Source organism: Mytilus galloprovincialis, chromosome 7 (assembly GCF_965363235.1).
Source record: "Mytilus galloprovincialis chromosome 7, xbMytGall1.hap1.1, whole genome shotgun sequence".
Lineage (NCBI taxonomy): Eukaryota > Metazoa > Mollusca > Bivalvia > Mytilida > Mytilidae > Mytilus > Mytilus galloprovincialis.
In genome coordinates, this window is record NC_134844.1 from 24,259,029 (window position 1) to 24,279,174 (window position 20,146).

Consider the following 20,146-nt stretch of genomic DNA (forward strand, 5'->3'; position numbering starts at 1 on the left):
ATACTTTTTATTAGCTCAATGGACATAAAAGATGACTAGCTCAGTCACAGAGATGCAAAATGAGAAATAATCTGTCAATATTAATATACCTTTTCAGACTGGTCTTTGTCAACATGGTACAACAACATGGGTTTGAAAGCAGGGACCCAGTTACCTACTGATGCTGTTCTATTATTGATGGATACCCTGGGTGTAGCTGAGTTCCTTAATGACAAACAATGTGACAGACATGATCCATTCTCTGTGTACGCCTCACAGTATGAAGGTTGGAGCACAGGTAAGTTCTACTATTAATGTGACCAACAGGTAATTTACAGGTAGCTATCAAAATTATCATTTTGTAACTTCTTTCTCCCTCCTTAAAGTGGAGACATGTATACATAAACTCTTCCCTTCATGGTTATATAGTTTTGTAATAAGTAGTTACATATTGCATGTGTTTCAAACCAAGCTGACTTTATTTAAAGGAAAGTTTCCTCCTTTGTTATCCCTCCTTGTAGAAATTGGGTACATTCATTTCATAATTTTTATGTAGGTACAGTAGTACTTATTTTAGTAAGACAGTAAATATCTATCTTTTAATAGATTGCAGATCTACCTCAGTTGTGTTACCAAGACTACAAGATGACTATATCACTTGTTACCTTGACAACACCTGTAGAAATGTACAATGTTGTATGGATGAGCTTTTCATCAGTAGATCTTTCCAAGTTCAAGTCAACTTTGACCCTTGTAATTATCTAATGACATTTGAAATTGAGAAGCTACAGATAAATGCTACACTGAACGAGTATGAATGGGGTAAATGGAAGCAGATTGATTTGTATGGAGTCATTAAGTTAAGGTAAAATTTAAAGAGTTGTTTTGCTAGTGTATTATTATTGCATTACTAATTTCTTACTTATTCTACTCTAACTGGTTCATAATTTGACACTTGTGTTGTTGGGTTGCTGTCTCTTGGATGTATATGCCACATCTAATTTTATAATACTTATGTCAAATAAATTTGATTTGTAATTATGGCAAGTTAAATATCAGTATATCTTTAAATAAGAAGATGTGGTATCTAGTACTGTAGTGACAATTTAATGTTGAGAGAATTAAAATAGGTCCCATGTATCCAAGAATGAAACATTGTTTAAAGAAGACTGAAAATTTACAGTGCAAAATATCAAATCAATAACATCAAATGCACAGACAAATTAACAAAGATCACCTTAATTCCTGGCTTTAGACAGACTATGAAAATTAATTATCCAAAAATCAAAGAAGTTGACAGAATACTTTTAGATGGCATTCATATTAGAGATATTTGAAACATAAATCTTATATTAATAGTTATCTTATGAAACAAAAGGAAATATGGTAATAGTGTTTCTTATGTTTTACAGATTTGTTCTGCATGATCTGTATGCTGAGGACCAGTATCTGTTGTCCTTGACCTTAAGTCTGTGTTGGGAATCACATGGCAACTGTCAGGATCATCACATATTTAGAAATGCCCGTCTCCCTAAACCAACATGTAACTGGAATATGGACTTCAAGATTCCAGGTAAGTCTAATATTAAACAGACTAGTTCATATGAGTTGTAACACTTACCTTGTGGTTGTTTACAGAATAGGAGGAAGAGGTTTCAAAAGGAACACATTTTTAAAAAAGCTTCTGAACAACTTTAGCAAATTTTTATTCCATTTAGAACAAAAAAAAATTGTGGTATCTTTCAACCATCTCAAATAATGTAAAGTGGTAGGTCAGTCTATTTCATAGTATGAAATGTTTAAAGTTGATATTTTTAGGCTTTCAAATAAATAATGGCTTACTGTTGGATGCTGGGGGTTGAGAATACTTCTCCAACTCTTACACGATTTATCCCTTTCCTGACATGTTGATTATTTTTATTTCTCTAATTCTTCGTCAATTTATCCCTTTCTGCACCCATTGTATAAAAAATTTAGTCAACGTGTGGTTTGTTTGATCTCAGTTCTTCATTGGTTTAAATCCGATTATGACGTCGAATTTTCTTGCTTTCCTCTGTATTTCCTATTGTGATGGCATGAAAAAAGGCGACCATGCCTGATGACATCACATAGAAAGAACACATCTTTTTGCAGATCATTCGAAAAGAAGGAATACTTTTGCCTGCATATTGTTTGAAAATTATTAGAGAAACAGATTCTACCACCAAATCTCGTGTAATACTATATTTATCCACTCTCGACAGTTGAATTTTAAATATTTAATACGCCTGGTGAGCCTCACGTTGTAAATTTGAAAATTTAACTGTCTCCAGTGGATAAATATCGTATCACACTTGATGCAGTGGTAGAATCTATATTTAATCAACGTGTGGATCGTTTGATCTCAGTTCTTTATTGGTCAAAATTTGATTATGCCGTCAAATTTTCTTGCTTTCCTCTGAATTTACTATTGTGACGGCACGAAGAAAGGCGAACATTCCTGATGATGTCACATAGAAAGAACACATCTTTTTGCAGATCATTTGAAAAGAAGTATTGAAGTTGTCTGCATATTGTTTAAAAATCATTAGAGAAACGGATTTCACCACCAAATCTTGTGTAATATGATATTTATCAATTCTCAACAGTTAAATTTTAAATATTTTAAACGCTAGGCGAGCCTCGCCTTTTAAATTTGAAAATTTAAATGTCTCGAGTGGATAAATATCGTATCTGCTTGATGCAGTGGTAGAATCTTTATTTAATATACACTTGAATATATTTCAAGTTGAAGAAATTTGACTATTTTGTTAATTGTCTGTTGTAGGATTTTCTTTGGCGACATTTATGACATCAGAAGGACTAACTACCTTAACTGATCCTGTGATATCACAGCTGTCAGAAGATTTAGGACTCTCTACTTATCTCAACTCACCGACATGTGATAGATCAGTCTTGCCATATAAACCAAAAGTCAATGGCTGGAATAATGGTAGGCTTTCAGAAGAGAAAAAAAATATTGCCATTATGAATCAGTTAAATAAAAATCATAAAATTCAACATAATTCATGTGGAGTGACAAATAATTTTTAAAGACTTAATCTTTTTCTTTTGTATTTGATATTCAAGCATAGTTTTATAAAAGGTGAGATAGAATCAAGAGATAAGCAATTATATAATAAAGATGTAATAAAAACTGAATGTTTATATTCTGATCAATAGACCATTTTATCATATTATGTTTCATTCATAGTCAAGTAATACATTAAAAAATGATAACCAAAATTACTGAGCTGTATTTTGAAGAAAAAATGTACAAAGAGAGGCAATAAGGAATACCACATGGTTCACATTGGTTCAGTTGGACAGTACAATAATTTCCTTGGTAAATTTCTTTAAGTTCCTAAGAAAAAAAGCTGTAAAGTATGATATGTTCTATCCAAACCTCATAATTTTCCTTAATTAAAAAAATTGAGACTTTATATTTAGGCTTTGGAATCCATTTCATCTTTCATATTGAGTTTCTCCTGTAGTGACTTCCCCAAGACACATATATAGCTGTTGTCTAATCCTGATTTTCAAACATAATTTGTCTTGTAGAATGTAAGACACCAGTTTCCCACCTTGAAGACATTTCCTCCTATGCTGCATGCCACATCCCAGACAGATGTACAGCTATAGACTGCTGTATCACCTTACCAAGCTTTAAACGTAATGTCAATGTATTCGTTGATCTGGACCCATGTGAATACAGACTCAGTATTGCTATAGAAAAAGTCCATTTGAATTTGTCCTTGGTGGATTACAAATGGGGTTCATTCCAACAATTCTCTCTACTTGGTGTCATTAATTTAAAGTAAGTGCTTATTTTATAATAGTTATCTTTATTATTTGATAAAGCAACATTTTGAATATACATTATTGCTATTTGTTTGCCATAATACTTCATCACAGATTACCCTTAAGATTATGACACAGGTCAAGTGTGTCAGATTCTGAAATAGCGATAAGGTCTCTTTTTAAGTTTTTAAGAATACCAGTACAATTTCTGTTTAATCAAAAAAAGTTGTATGGTATAATCGCTAATGAGATTACCAAAAAAAAAACAAAGAACAAGGATAGAAACAAAGAGCATTCAGAAATTTTCAGATTTTTGCATAGAAGCTTTTAACAAGTTTACTTTGAATACTAGTTTTCTTCATAAAATGATTTTTCATTTGAAATATTAACATCAACTTTGTGGCTACAAGGGAGTTACAAAAAATGACACAAAGAAAATTAAAGAAGCTGTACTATTATGTTAAGTCATAATTATAACATAATTGATACTAGATGAGATATAAAACTTTTGTTCTAGCTTTACCATTGATGATTTGGCCAGTGAGGATGTATTTGTCTTTAATATGAATGTGTCCGTATGTCTAGAATCGTCAGGACCTTGTGAGTTACAACTTCATCTTTTCAAGTCAACTAAATTACCAAAGCAGACTTGTAACTGGAACACAGATTATAAAATTCAAGGTAATATAAGGATTAATCCTGATTTGAAAGTAAATGATTAGTTAATTGTTTGTTTGCCTTTTGAAATGTGCGCAAAATTTGCACAAATAACAGCAAATAAAATCATTAATAGGTATAGGTTTTCATTTTTCTGTTTATCAACTTAATTGTGCACTTAATATGAAACAACAAAACAAACTCTTTTTATGTCACGAAAGCATAACATAGCAATCCTAGATTCTGTCGTTGGCATTGCTGGCATCAACATTTAGGTTCAGTCTGTGGTTAAAATCTTTTTCAACATGAATAACATTATCAAATCAGAAAAATTTACTTCTTTTCAGATTTTTCATTGAGGTCATACTTAACTGATCTTGGTCTCAGTTCATCATTGAAGAAATTGGAATCCCATACAACTTCAGAATTACTTCACGATCTTGGTATTGCTCCGTTCCTTCTGGATGACCAGTGTGACAGAGGAAATCTACCATACTTCCCAAACAAAGATGGTTGGAATAAAGGTAAATATGAACTTCATAGTGTTAAAGGACTAACAGAGTGTTTATATTGTCTGTAATATGTGAAATTTTACCTTCCCTTTTATAAATGTATAAAAAAAAATTAGAAGATCAAGAGAAGAAATCACTATGATGTTGACTAGAAAGAATGTAACATGAAATAAAGAAGCCCCAAAATAAGTTGGTTTACAGTTATTAATCGATCGATATCTATATTTTAGGATGTCCCAAACCAGTTTCACTGAGCCCACTTCCTAACAACACATTCTGTCATCTGTATGAATATTGTACTGGTGTCACATGTTGTTCAGACGTGGCATTGATTGGTAGAACCATTAAAACATATGTCAGCCTGGATCCCTGTAACAGAAAGATGAGCATAGGGATAGAGAAACTGAGTGTTAATACCAGTCTGTTTGATTATCACTTTGGTTCAATAGAGCGAGTTAAACTTCATGGAGTTGTTCACTTGGAGTAAGTTTTAAAAAACTTACTATTTTTGAATGGGGAGTTAAAAATCATAAAATAAAGTAACGAAGAGTTAACCTAAAAGTTGTTTCCAAAATTTTCTCTTAAAAAATTTCATATTTCAAATACAACTATATTCATGATTTTCAAATGGCAACCTTTATAAAAAAAATTACACTTTAAACATTTTTCATGCTTATTTTATTATTACCCTAAGAGAACAGAATTTCCTTAAATGTTAAGAAAGCAATTTGGAGGAATGAAAATGAACTGTTACATTTTTTCAGTAACAATGTAGTATGTTCTAACAAAGTGAATGTTCTGTTACTTTTTGCTTGACTTGGATTTCAGATCATTTATATATATGTACATATTTCAAACTTTTTTGCTTAAATTATTTGCAAAATCATTTATTGATATATACATGTTCCAAATACTTTTTAGTTACCAAGTAGAAGACTTGGAAAGTGAGAAGAAGTACATGGTCAGTCTGAACCTAAGTATATGTTTTGAATCACATGGTCCTTGTGTAGTTAGTATACCAGTTCTGAAGAATGCAAGGCTACCTAAGGCTGTTTGTGACTGGAAGAGTGATTTCATAGATCCTAGTAAGTATACATATTATTTTTTTCTAGTAATTATGCCCACACTCTTAAAGTGGGGCTTTATTGCTTTCATCTTGTCTGTTGGTCTTGTTGTCTGTATGTTTATCTGTTATGATTTTATATTTGATAAGTTGTGAAGTATGGGCAATTTTTGGATTTGTTAGACACCAACTTCCTGTTTGCAAATACATTGACCTATAGGAATGATTATACAATTTTTTGTCGTTACGTCAGATTTGGAGGTCGATTTGAGGAACGGACATTGATTAGAGACAAGATGTCAATCTGAGTCTAACACATTTATGCAAAATATATGCACATTCAATGCTTGCAAAATAACAATTAGGATATTCTCTTTGTAGATTTTTCCTTTGAAAGATTCTTAAGTGAAAAAAGACTATCATCAGATCATCACCTGAACACAAATGAGATGAAAAGTTTAATGGACAAATTACGAATTACAGAGTTTCTACAGGACAGCCAGTGTGATCCGAGTCAGTCACCATTCAGTCCTAGTGTAAATGGTTGGAACAATGGTACAGTATAGATGGATAACAGGGGGGATAAGAAAAGAAACCCAGAAATCTTTCAAAGGACAATAGCTGTCCAATTCATGTTCACTGATTTTACTCAAAATTATAAAATGCCTTAAATAAACAATTAACAGGACACGGACTCGATAATATGTAGCTTTGTTTCATGTGTATTTTATTGTAGTTTATTATATTACTACATTACTACATTTATTGTTTATTGTACAATTTTTGAATGTTTTTCTTCTCTCAGATAGCACTGGTATATCTTATGAATTATAATTTTAGATTGTAAGTTACCAATGGCAGTATTACCCAACAATACAGGCCCAGCAACATGTAACATACACAATACATGTACAGCAGTAGAATGTTGTGTTACTGCAGAACAGATCGGTAGATCATTCAGAACATTTGTAAACTTTGAACCCTGCTTGTTTAAATTGACTGTTGGTATAGAACAGCTGACATTTGATCGACTTCTATTTGATTATGAGTGGGGACAACCTGTACAAGTCTGGCTGTTTGGTTTTGTCAGATTAGAGTAAGTGTATACCAGTAGAACGTATACAGAAATATGGACAATCTGTACCAAAGTGGGACAGAGTTTAGTCAGAGTGAATATTTCTTCTTTATTGTTATTTTGATTGATTTGGAAGATATAGAAGCCAACCCAAATGTATTTGAATGTCAGATTACCAGGACAATTGATAAAAATACTAGTTGTTATGTCTAGTAATCAAACTTGTTCACCTTATTTAGTTTTTCTTGGTGTTACATTTCAATTAAATTTTTCTGCTAAACTTTAACTGTAATTACATCATAATACCTAATAATTACATTAGATGTATGTTTCATTACAATACGTTATTCTGATTGGCTAATTAAGCAGTTGTATCACTCAATAAAACTTCTCATTCATGATGACACGAGGTCCCACAATAAAGTGCACGGGTAAATGAAATAAAAACTTGATAAAAGGCGTGTTTTCATGATCCTATAGGTAAAAATGTAATTATAAGTATTGAATGCTTTTTTTTGTAATTTTATAGGGTTGTAAAAGCGTTGACCGTGCGCACATTTTAAGTATGAAGCGCTTCCGCGCTTCATACAAAATGTACTTCGGTCAACTCTTTTACACCCCAATAAATTTACAAAAAAGAGCATTCAATTCTTAATTATTTTGGTGCAATTTTTAAATGTTTCATGGTTGCTCAGCTTTTTATAATTCAATAGGAATTTCACCTTCATTTTCATGTGTACCTTTAAAAATGATTTATGTATGTTAAATTTTCAGTCAGTCGATATTTCAAGATTTTCAGTGATGAATTTATGTTACAAATCTTATTACAGGTTTACTATATCTGATTTGGAGACAGAAGGACAGTACTTATTTGATATGACCTTGAAAGTTTGTTTTGAAGTTGAAGGACCTTGTTATGTTACTGTCAGTGTCTTTAACAAGTACAGACTACCTAAACCAGCATGTGATTGGAACACAGACTTCTCTATTATAGGTAATTATCAAATGTTGATAGTTTTTGTTTTGTTGAAGATTTTGCGCAAGTAATTAAAGGATACAAGGAGACCACAAATGGAGTTTGTGAGAGCAAATAATCATAAGTTTATGGTTCAAAAGAATTAAAGTTGTTTTATTATTAGTCTCCAAAGCTATACTATGTGATATGAAAGGAAGATGTGGTATGATTGCTAATGAGACAACTCTCCACAATAGACCAAATGACATATAAATAAACAACTATAGGTCACAGAATGGTCTTCAACAATCAGCAAATCCCACACCACACAGTCGGTTATAAAAGGCCCTGAAATGACAAATGTAAAACAATTCAATCAGGAAAACTATGAAGGTGGCAACCCTCCCCTAACCTATCACAGTCATGTACAAGTACAACATATGAACAAACTGTAAACATAATGATTTACTAGATTTCTGATTTAGCTTAATGTCTATGTTATGTTTTGTAGGATTCTCACTTGACCAGTGGATGAAGAATGAAAGTTTTACTGCCACACCAACCTTGGCACCATATATGACATCTAAACTTCTCTCTGATCTCAATGTAGCAGCCTATATGAAGAATGAAAAATGTAAATTGAATGGACCATTATTCACTCCAAATATTAAGGGATGGAAGAGTGGTAAGCATTTATAAAAATTATTATACAAGTCAATTTTCATTGACCAATTTATGATCAATTGAAATTCCTTTTATGTAATTTTATTTTAACAAATTTAAGATGCAATTACAGACTTCATTAATTATTTCAACAGAAACCATTTTACATTTTATGCAGTGCTGTTCATACATGTTGCCATTTCTTAGTAGTACAAAATTAAAAGAAAGGTGGAACCATCGATATGAAAATTCTAAAAAGGAACTGTGATTCATTTCAGGGAAAATGACTAATGGCTGTTTCATTTGGGCAATTTAATTTTGGTATTGTTGGGTTTATCATATATTTATTTGTTAAAAGCTCTACAGAGCTAATGTTGTTTTGTTATATGTATACCCAATCCATACAAGTCTTTTATGCTTGATGATAAATTACAATTTTGTAAAAGTAAAAAGATATTCTGTTATATGTTTGAATTGACCACTTGGACACCAATTCTTGAATAAACAAATGGATTCTTCTCTTAAGAATGTTAAATAAAGAGATCATTTGAAATGTTTGTTGCAGAATGTCCAACACCAATAGCAGTTCCTGATCTCCCAGACAACATTGTATGCCACATATCAGATACATGTACAGATGTTAACTGCTGTGTTCATATTCCACTGATCAACAAAACATTTGATGCCTACATCAAACTGGATCCCTGTTATGAAAAGCTATCTGTGGGTATAGAGAAGATGCATAACCAGTACAAACTATTGGACTATACTTATGGTAAAACTGAGAATTTTAACCTGCTTGGACTACTGAGATTTGAGTAAGTCAAGATAAAATCAGCACTAACTTTACATGTTGTAATTATACTTTGGAATCATTTAATTTCATGACAACCAATTTTTTCAGGGATTAACTTACATTTTTACAGTTTTTTATTTTAGTGATTTTTCAGTAGTCTGCATACAAATTATTAGAAAAATTTCATTCATTGAAGCATATAATTTCTTGGATCACCTGTACCTACAAAATCCATGAAATTTGTTATCCAACAAATGATACTAAATCTGTAGTATACAATTGTTGCCTTTATAAAAAGTTTACATGTATATTTTTTTTTTTATATCAAGTATATGAAAGGTTTCAATACTGATATAAATCTAATATACAGCATATATAGTTCTTTTGGCTAAAAATACAGTAATTATGACTGTTGTTTCCTTTAATACAAAAAACTGAGAATGGAAATGGGGAATGTGTCAAAGAGGCAACAAACCGACCATAGAACAGACAATAGCTGAAGGTCACCAATGGGTCTTCAATGCAGCGAGAAACTTTGGCACCTGGAGGCGTCCTTCAGCTGGCCCTAAAACAAATATGTATACAAGTTCAGTGATAATAGACGTCATACTAAACTCCAAATTATACACAAGAAACTAAGATAAAAAATGATACAAGATGTTTGAGTTTATTTCCATATATATAGCTTGCAGGATTATTTTTTTTAACACATTTTATAAACATGATAATTTTTTGTTTGAATAGATACAGCATGTTTGACTTTAAAGATGAAGGAATGTACATGATGAACTTGACCCTCAATTTTTGTGTGGAGAGCAGCAGTAACTGTAACATCAGCATTCCAGTCCTTCAAAATGTCAGATTACCCAAGAAAACTTGCACTTGGACTGAGGATTACAAGGTCAAAGGTTAGATATTAATCTTATATATAAAAGAAGATATAGGGTATTCATCATTGAAACAGCAGCCAAAAAAATTTAAATTTTCAACCACTGACAAATTTCCTATAGGCTTTTATGCAAACTCCAGCAAAAACCATGAAATTAAGTATCCATGAATATTTAATTTTTCCTTAATCCATGAAAATTGATAACCTCGAAAGTAAATGAATCCACAGTAACTGAAGAAAACCAATGACTAGATTGCTGACATAGGACATTTATGCCATATCATAAACTGAAATGTGAAATGTATAAGTTCAAGGTTACATAATCATTTTTGAAACTAAAAATGTACTGAATTGACAAATGTGTCATGTTTCTATTTATATTCTTTCTGTCTTGTCCTAATTCTGTGTCAATCAACAATTAATAAAATCCATTTAACCTGATTTACTCTTTAGATTTCTCTCTTGACCAATGGACTAAAGAAAGGAACCAGAAACCAGGTGCAGTCCTTCCTGATTATCACACGTCAGAGTTATTACAACAATTAGACATTACCAACTATCTGAATACTCCGATGTGTTCAAGGAAAAATAGTACTAATGGCTGGATAAAAGGTAAAGAATTCAATTTTTTTTAACAGAAATAAGATTATAATAATTGAAAGTCTTTGAATACCTTCATTGTACAAATGAAAAAAGACCCCAGTTAAAAAATATCTAAAATTTTAGTAACTTTTTAAGATCAGTTAAATGTCAGCTTGCAACCAATAACTATTTCAAAAGTAGAATACAAGATAATTTTGTATTTGAACAGAGGAGTTATATAAAAAAAACACTTTATAGAATTTTAGAATCAGTGAGATATGCATTGAACACCTTTTATTAAGTTGAGTGAACTTCTAGCATATGCCTTGGCACAAAGACTTAAACCCCTACTTCATAAACTGGTACATTCTGATCAAAAAGGATATATAAAAAATAGGTACATTGGTTTCAACATTAGACAGATACAAGATGCTATTGACTATTCAGAAAATCTCAAAATAGACGGAGCTGTCTTATTTCTAGATTTTAGCAAAGCTTTTGACTCTCTTGAGTGGATCTTTATGTTTGAAACACTAAAAAAGTTTGGTTTTAAAGAAAGTTTTTTAAAATGGATTCAACTAATGTATTCAGATATTAAGGGATGTATAACTAATAATGGCTGGGTTTCAAGTCGTTTTAAAGCATTCCGTGGTATTAAACAAGGCTGTCCGCTTTCTTCGTTACTTTTTGTTCTTGCCGTAGAAATAATGGCTATAAAAATTAGAGAAAATAAAAATATTAAAGGATTAGAAATTAAGCTAGAAAGCAGCACCAATACACTAAAAATATGTCAACTAGCAGACGATACTACTCTGTTCCTACATTCTAAACAGGACATTACAATTGCATTAAATTTAATTGAAACATTTGGTAACTTTTCTGGTCTTAAACTTAATAGAACTAAAACTGAAGGAATATGGCTTGGCAAATTAAAGCACTGCAAAGAAAAATATGAGAATATTAATTGGAGTGATAAACCTATCAAAAGTTTAGGAATTTATTTTGGACACAACAGATTAGAATGTCAAAATCTTAATATTGAAAAACAAATATTGAAATGTGAAAAAATAATAGCTAACTGGAAGAAAAGAAAACTAAGTATATTAGGAAGAATAGTAGTAACTAAATCTTTAATTCTACCAAACTTAACATATATAGCATCAAATACTGTAATACCAAAAGATTCGCTACAAAAATTTAAAACCCTCATATATAATTTTATATGGAATGGTAAAAGAGACAAAATTAAAAGATCAACTCTTTCAACAGAGTACAAAAAAGGGGGACTTAAAATGATAGACATCGATAATTTTATAAAATCCATACACATAGGCTGGATAACAAAATTATTTAATACTGAAACAGACAATTGGACAGTTATACCAAGATATTATTTAAATAAATTTGGTAATAACCTGATAATATTTCTAATGAATCTGAAAAATATAAATGATCTAGATAAATCAATTTTCAAGAGTGTTCCAGAATTTTACCAAGAATTAATTAAAACTTGGATTAGTGTTAAAGGAGGTGGGTCATCATACCCACATGACTTTCTACAAATAAGAAAACAATTTCTATGGGGAAATAACTTTCTCAGACTAAATGGAAAATGTTTATTCTTTGAAGAGTGGGTAAAAAGCAATTTGTATTTCATAAATGATATTATAGATGATAGAGGTCAAATTTCAGAAACATATATACTTTCTAAACTAAAAAACAAACAAGATTGGATCAGGCAGATATCTTGCATTAAAAAAGCTATACCAAATCAATGGCTTACAATAATAAATCAAGATAATTCAATTAAAACTAAAGTTAATATTCATAATACTATAAATAGTCTAAAAATCATGCTTAATCAAGAAATCAATTCTAAAATGAGTACAAAACAAATTTATAACATTATTATAAATGAAAACAAACTGGACAAACCTATAGGAGTTATAATGTGGGAAAAAATGTTTGCCAAAAACCTGTACTTCAAACTAGAAAATTGTTTCAACTTCATTTTTAACTACTTACCTGACAATAAATTGAAAATGTTTAGATGGAAATTAATTCACTTTATACTTCCATGCAATGATTTATTAGTTAAATGGAAAATACTCACAAATAATAAATGTAATCATTGCAGTATAAAAGAAGATTATGAACATCTTTATTTTTCTTGCAGTTACAACAGCAATTTTTTATCAAAAATATCCAACCTTCTTAAATTTATAGGTTTCAATGAAAGTATTCTTAATATAGAAAATCTTGTAGTAGGATATAAAATAAATGATGAAGCTTACTATGAAATTAACTTTCTTTTGACTGTAATATTTTTTTCTATCTACAAATCATATTACATCTCTGACTCAAGAAGAACAAAAGTAGATATCTTTAAAATATTCAAGGCAGAAATAAAATCTATAGTTGAAATCAATAATATAATTAAAAGAAAAACCAGTAAATTGATTTTAAAAACCCTAAACTACATAAATGATCATAAATAATAACAAGGATTTGTACAAATATCCCTGAGATCACATGACCCAAGTATTAAGTCACATGACTTGAGCATGTCAGGTGACATTAATGTACTTTAATACCACGTGTTAAAAAAAAAGATAATAATGTATTATTCAATATTGTATAATACACACTTTTTTGTCTTCTTTTTTTACTTTATACCTTATGTGTTTATCTTTGACAACTATGTGTAGTGCACTCTGATGTCGTGTATAATCATGTTTACCCGAGTAGTTTAGATACATCAGTCTAAAATACAACAGGTTTCAAATAAGTTAACAGTTACACTTTTATTATGATTCAAAACATCACGAAAATTATGATCAACTTACCTTTTAAATTAGACAAACTGTCTAAGTATTGTGAATTAAATTTATCCAAATCACAAAGATGATGATAAAACGATGCACATTTATCTAATATTAAAAAACACTATCGGACGGAAGTGAAATATTCTCCGGTAAACATGAAATCATTTAAAATATTGTAACATTGTAATGTAACATCAATTTACTTTTATTAGATATTCTCCCTGGATACCTAATAACTAATATATCAGGGATACTTAGTGCAATGCTGTACACTAAGTAAATTGTTAACAGCAATAGAGTGCAATAAAGTATATTATCCACGTTAAAAAAAAAAAAAAAAAAAGTTGAGTGTTGTTTCCTGTTTCAGATTGTCCAGAAAATGTAACCCTACCAGATCTGACCTCTAACCCATTGACTTGTCAGTTACATAGTTCCTGTACATCAGTAGAATGTTGTATGGATGTACCTTTCATTGGGAAGACATTCCGGGCTGTACTAGACTTGAACCAGGATACACAAATACTCAATGTTGGAATAGAAAAACTACAGTTTCCAATATCTCTGCTGGATTTTGAATTTGGTAAATTATAGTCAATGCTTATTGCATATTTATTGTTCTCTCAATTTAAATGAAGTAGATTCATGCATAATTTGATACCTGTGTTTGCAGTCCTAAACTCAACTCCGATATGATAAAATGTTCCTTCTAAAGTATATTATTGAGCATGCACTGCTGTTAAAATAGTACAAAACTAAACAATTTTTACCAATCTGATTTGTTACTAATAATAGATTTTTCAGAGGGTAATATTATATGCATATACATTATGATTGAAATACATGTTTTTCAAGTTGATATCTTTTAAGTTTATAAACTTTCATAACAAAGGCAAAAATGTCTGCTTTACTGAATGTTGAAATTGTATCTTCAAGTGAAAAAAGGTAATATAGGAACAAAAAATCAGGTTAGTATACTGTGATGAAATTATTCCTCAGGTCAAAATTTAAACTTCTTTCTAGATTTTATTTTAATGAAAAGTACAGTGTAATAAAGCAAAATCAAAATGCTGTCTTTTTTCTTTGTTTTTACTGTTGGATATTTGAATTTAGGAAGTTTTATCCATTACAACATTGAACATTTTGATGTTATTATTTTTTAGGGAAAGACCATGAATTTAGACTGAATAGCGTTGTCAGAATCAGGTTAGTATTCTCTGATAAAGTTTTGTTTATGTTTCATGCCAGTGAGTGTAGAAGGTGGGAGGACATTTAGTTCTACAGGTTAACAGCATCAATTAGTTTTTATTTACATCCAACTTCTGGTTGAGGTTTTGTTGAAGGTAGTTAAGAGGTAGATATGATACATGTACTTCATCATAGAGTAGAGTGAATCAAGATATGTTAAAAGGTGAATTGTGACCTTAGTTTAACATCTTTCAACTCTGTGTTGTTATATCAGCTGCTGTACTTCTGAATAGATAAAAGCATTTTTATTAATGGTAAATTACACCTGTGTATTCACAAAATCTAGATGTTAACATACATCTTCAACAAAACTGTTTGCCCCAAAGTTGATCCTCATGTGCAAAAAGCGTCAATTTTGACGTTTTCCTTTCTTTTTCTCGACCTGGAAGTCCGAAAATGCTAATAGATGCATCCAACTGTAGTTTACATGTAGAGTGGACCCCAGTGAATACGTTTATCACAACAGTTGTAAGGACGGAGTGAAACTGATCTGGGTTCATCAGTTTTAAGAAGTTCATTTGCACCAAAATTAAAAAAAAAATCTGATTTTTCCGATTTTGAACTTTAACTGGATTTGCAACCGGAAGTAGTTGTTTCCTTGGTGTATTTTGATAATAAACATGATCAGTCGTTATATGATTTCGTATTAACAGTATTTGTCAAGGTTTCAGTCCTCATAACTCCGTGTTTCAGACCTCGAAGGTAAGCCCACCCCCCAATTTTGTTCGATTTCAATTTTTGATGTTCGTATTTGAGTTTAAAATGAATTTTTAAAGAGAGAAACATGACAATCAATAGTGTCAGATTAAGGAAACATGCACACACTACGAATTAAATGGCATTACGATGGCCTCCAAATGTATGGAGCACCATTTATGCCAAATAACTGGGTCTGGGTACAGCCATAATATTACGGCCCCCACATGACAAGGGTTTTAAAAAACTTAAGGTCAATTTAACAGAGACTGGTCTGCCATCATCATATTATTTATAAATGTTAGTTAGGAACTTCTTTGTTTTATGGATACATCCTTTTGTCTTGAAATATTCATTTAAAAATTTAAAGTAAATAAATCTAAATTTTGATCAAATTTATCAATCCACAGGAATTTAAATAAATAAAGTGATGAAGTTGTATAAAAACTTTCCCTCTTTTCTTACAAATTGCTTTTTACTATCAGATATAATATCTATGATTTGGAGAGTCAGAACAAATACCTTGTTACCATGGAGATATCAATGTGTTGGGAGAAGTACAAGTCATGTGACTGGACAGCCAAAGTGTTTGACCACACCAGACTGCATAAACTGACCAGAAATAAACAGACAGGTTTCAATATTCCAAGTAAGTATCTGTGACAATACTAAACCCCACTGATATACATGTCTTAAAAAAGATCACTGTGGAAGAACTTATATTTTAGAATCTTAGAATAGCTGTTTTATGAGTATATTGTTGGATATTTCAAGACTCCGGTCAACATCTATTGCGGCAGTAATTCCTGATGAATCTGGAAAGTAATCAGGTTTAAAGTTGAGTTGTGATACCTTTGTAAAGTGACATTATCAATTGATTTATTATGAGTTTTAACAAGATACGTATATGGTGTCTACTCCTTGATAATTTTGTTTTTAAATGGAATCTAATCAATTCCTAACTAAAAGGGGAAATTTTCTCCTTTTAAGTAATAACATTAAATTAATAACTTATTATTTTGTAGATTTTTCATTAACATCATGGTCAAACAGTAATGGTATTAATACAGCAACAATGAATAACCTTGACCTTTCCAAATTGTACCGAGACCTTGACCTTGGTTGGTATTTGACAGAGTCCTGTAACAGAAGTCTAGCACCATATCAACCACAAACAGATGGTTGGAATTCAGGTAAGGATGAATATGTATCTTAACAGAAATTTTAAAACTGTAATTTTATACACCAATAGCTTTGTCGGACATTGAAACTTGGACAAACTTGTCTTAACAATAAAGAGACAGGAATGAGTAATTCTTTTATTATTATTTTTTTTCTCATTTTTCCTGTTTGACTGATAGATATAGTTTCTTTAATTTTAAGCACAAAACATGAACAGAATATAGTCTTTATAATCTACCGATTTCTAGGCAAGATTAAAAAAAAATTAGTTGGAGGTGACACTCAGGGTTTGTAAAACTGTTAACAAATATTGCCTTTTCAACACATTCACATTATTTTCCTACAGCCTGCGCCGAAGAAATCCACCTAGCATCACTACCTCCAAACTCTGCCTGTCATGTGACAGACACATGTACAGACATTCAATGTTGTGTAGACATCCCAATACTACAAAGATCTGTTAGCTTACAGATAAACCTAGAACCATGTGACCTGAGATTAACAGTCCAATTGGAGGGAATGGAATACAGCCAGATGTTGTATAACTACAGCTGGGGAACTCAGGATTCGTTCTGGTTAAGAGGAGTGTTTAGATTCAGGTAGGTCATTTATCTACCTAGTAGCATTTATATACATGATTCTCTTATAACCTACAATAACATTGGTTGTAACTTTGAAATTGTAAATGAAATGCCTATTTCTCCTGTATCATGTGTGATTCTTATATTTAATAGTATTGAAGTTTCATATCTAGAACTCTGTAGTTTGTTGAAAATAAAAACTTTTACAATATTTGAATATAAACTCACTCAAATTATATATGATTATCATTAGGTAGAGTTTTTTTTTAATTTTCAGCTTTCCTTACAGTAAACTGCACCACTAGAGAAACACCATGTTTTTAAATAGTGTATTATTTCCTCTCAAAATATAATCCCAATTAAAAAAAGTATGAACATTTAAGTATAGTTTTATACTTGTTGATATGAAAATGCTTTTTAGAAATGACCTGTAAATATTGAGATTGATAATTTGAATACACCTTTAGTTAAGTACATTTGATAGTCCCTATTCTTACATTAAAACCTACTGCATTTGTACTTCCAGTTATAAGATTGAAGACTTAGTCCTGGCCAACAGATACAGACTGTCTCTACAGTTTGACAGTTGTTTTGAGTCCAGTCAGCCATGCTCACAGTCTGTTACAATCTTAGATAAAGTAGAACTACCTAAAGTGGTCTGTGATTGGAAACAAGATTATCAAATTCAGGGTAAGTTATATTGCAATGTTTCTTATGATTTCTTAGAACAATTATATTTTAGACAAAAATGTGGTAGCATTTATGGGATTGGAATGAAATATTGACCAGAGAGAAGACTGTAAGTGAGACTTTCAAAGATCTACTAACTTCCCCAACAAAAGACAACCATTTAAGAAGTTCCTGTCTTTGGACAAAAACATGAAAGTGGGTGGGGCCTATTTATTACACCCTCTTTTCTGTTTTATTTATTTTATGTCCAATGGTGAATAGTATTTGATCTTTTTTGTAGATTTCTCTGTTGACCAATGGAAACAGATAAAGAGTTTTAAGGCTGCCACATTGGCTGAGTATGAAATATCACAGTTACTGGAGGAAACAAGATTAGGATTTTATCTCAATGATGCACAATGTATCATTCCAACGGGTTCTAGTAAATGGAAGAACGGTAAGTGATGTTGCTACATTTGAGAATTGTTTAGTTTTGCACACTCCCCCCTCATCACAGCCCTGAAGTGTTATATGACTCTCTACACTGCCATATGTTATTGTTTTATTTCTGAGACTTGCTCTCATCTCATTATAGAAGTGTTGTATAAGTCCATTCTGTAATTCTTACTGGATTTTTACTGTTCCAATTAATTGATTATTTTTTTATCATTAATGTGTGATTCGTTTGGGAGCAGTTCTTTATTGGTTAGAATTCAAATATGATGTCACATTTTCTTCCTGTCTGTTGAAAATCCTATTATGATGTCTTGAAAAATGGAACAATGCCTGATGAGGTCACATTACAGTGAGTTGCTTGTAGGTGTTATGGTAAAATTTTACCTTTAGCTCAACCTGTTTTTAAAATTGTCAACACAATAGGGACATTTAAATTGACCAGTTGGTATTGTTAGATTTAAATCTACCTTGATGCCACCTGTAAAAAAAATTATTCACCTAACCAAAAGTTTCAGCATGCTTTTTTCCTGAAGATTTTCTTACCTAGGATTATTCTATTAAAAATTGATAGGGAAGAAAATAATTTGGTTTTCATTGTTTTAAATCCCTGATATATTTGATTTATCTATTTTTTACCTAAAATTCTAAATCAGTAAAAGATTAAAATAAATATGTATTATATATGTTTGAAAATTTAAACTGTTTTTACACCAAAATGCTTCTTTAAAATTCGAACCCTTATACATAGTATTGTCCAGCTGCCAGTGAAACAAGAAATAGCTGTTCAGGGTGTTTACAGTTTAAATTTTCAGAGGGATATGTTGTTTTTTTCTTCACATGACCCTTCAAGATTCTCATTTTGGATTATTATTTGCAATGTTTTAAATCTTTTGGTGTCATTGTGCATACAATATTGGATTTATTTTATTTGAATTCACTACTCAGACTTTTTATAGCAATTTTGCTTCTTAAGATGTGATGTGTTTCTTTCAAGATTTTATTGTCATGAAGGACATCAAGGAGGAAATAATTCATTCAAACCGTTTTGTGGGGCTTACATATGATGTTGTACATATAAAATTCGAAATAATTTTGGAGTATACCTTGCTGTGTTTTTTCTTTGAAATCTATTATAATATTAGTGGGAGTTTTGTGCATAAAATGCTGTGTTCACTAAAGGAATTCAATTTTTCATACGATGGGATTTAGTTATGTCAAAGATTTAAAGATTTCAAAACAGGAATTCAAGTAGGAGATATAGTGTGAGTTCATCCAACATGTTTCTGTGGCTTTAAATGTGATTTTTGAAATATTCATTATTAATTTTGGGATCTATTACAAATTTAAGATGATTCCCTATTTAAATGGGATCTTGGAAATGAAATAAAATGTTAAAGTAATGCAGTGGATATAGTCTAATCTAGTGATAAAGTGAAAAATAAAAGTAAAATATTCTAAAATATTCCTAACGTGAGGAAATGTTTTATAAAAGTGAATGTGAA

The 20,146-nt window shown here is 30.8% G+C and overlaps 1 protein-coding gene across 1 annotated transcript in view; it reads left to right on the forward strand.

Annotated features, from left to right (window-relative positions):
• The first annotated feature begins 124 nt into the window (after positions 1–124).
• Positions 125–20,146, forward strand: part of LOC143084163 (uncharacterized) — a 120,744-nt gene continuing 100,722 nt past the window's right edge. Inside the window, exons 1-23 of the mRNA XM_076260570.1 lie at positions 125–277; positions 586–844; positions 1,392–1,552; positions 2,786–2,950; positions 3,559–3,814; positions 4,316–4,479; positions 4,803–4,979; positions 5,198–5,450; positions 5,889–6,052; positions 6,412–6,585; positions 6,871–7,126; positions 7,936–8,099; positions 8,572–8,745; positions 9,289–9,541; positions 10,264–10,427; positions 10,862–11,020; positions 14,183–14,395; positions 14,976–15,018; positions 16,242–16,405; positions 16,782–16,949; positions 17,285–17,537; positions 18,046–18,209; positions 18,490–18,645. Of these exons, the coding sequence (XP_076116685.1) occupies positions 127–277; positions 586–844; positions 1,392–1,552; positions 2,786–2,950; positions 3,559–3,814; positions 4,316–4,479; positions 4,803–4,979; positions 5,198–5,450; positions 5,889–6,052; positions 6,412–6,585; positions 6,871–7,126; positions 7,936–8,099; positions 8,572–8,745; positions 9,289–9,541; positions 10,264–10,427; positions 10,862–11,020; positions 14,183–14,395; positions 14,976–15,018; positions 16,242–16,405; positions 16,782–16,949; positions 17,285–17,537; positions 18,046–18,209; positions 18,490–18,645 (4,255 nt within the window). The 5' untranslated portion in view covers positions 125–126. The remainder of the gene's footprint in view (positions 278–585; positions 845–1,391; positions 1,553–2,785; positions 2,951–3,558; positions 3,815–4,315; positions 4,480–4,802; positions 4,980–5,197; positions 5,451–5,888; positions 6,053–6,411; positions 6,586–6,870; positions 7,127–7,935; positions 8,100–8,571; positions 8,746–9,288; positions 9,542–10,263; positions 10,428–10,861; positions 11,021–14,182; positions 14,396–14,975; positions 15,019–16,241; positions 16,406–16,781; positions 16,950–17,284; positions 17,538–18,045; positions 18,210–18,489; positions 18,646–20,146) is intronic.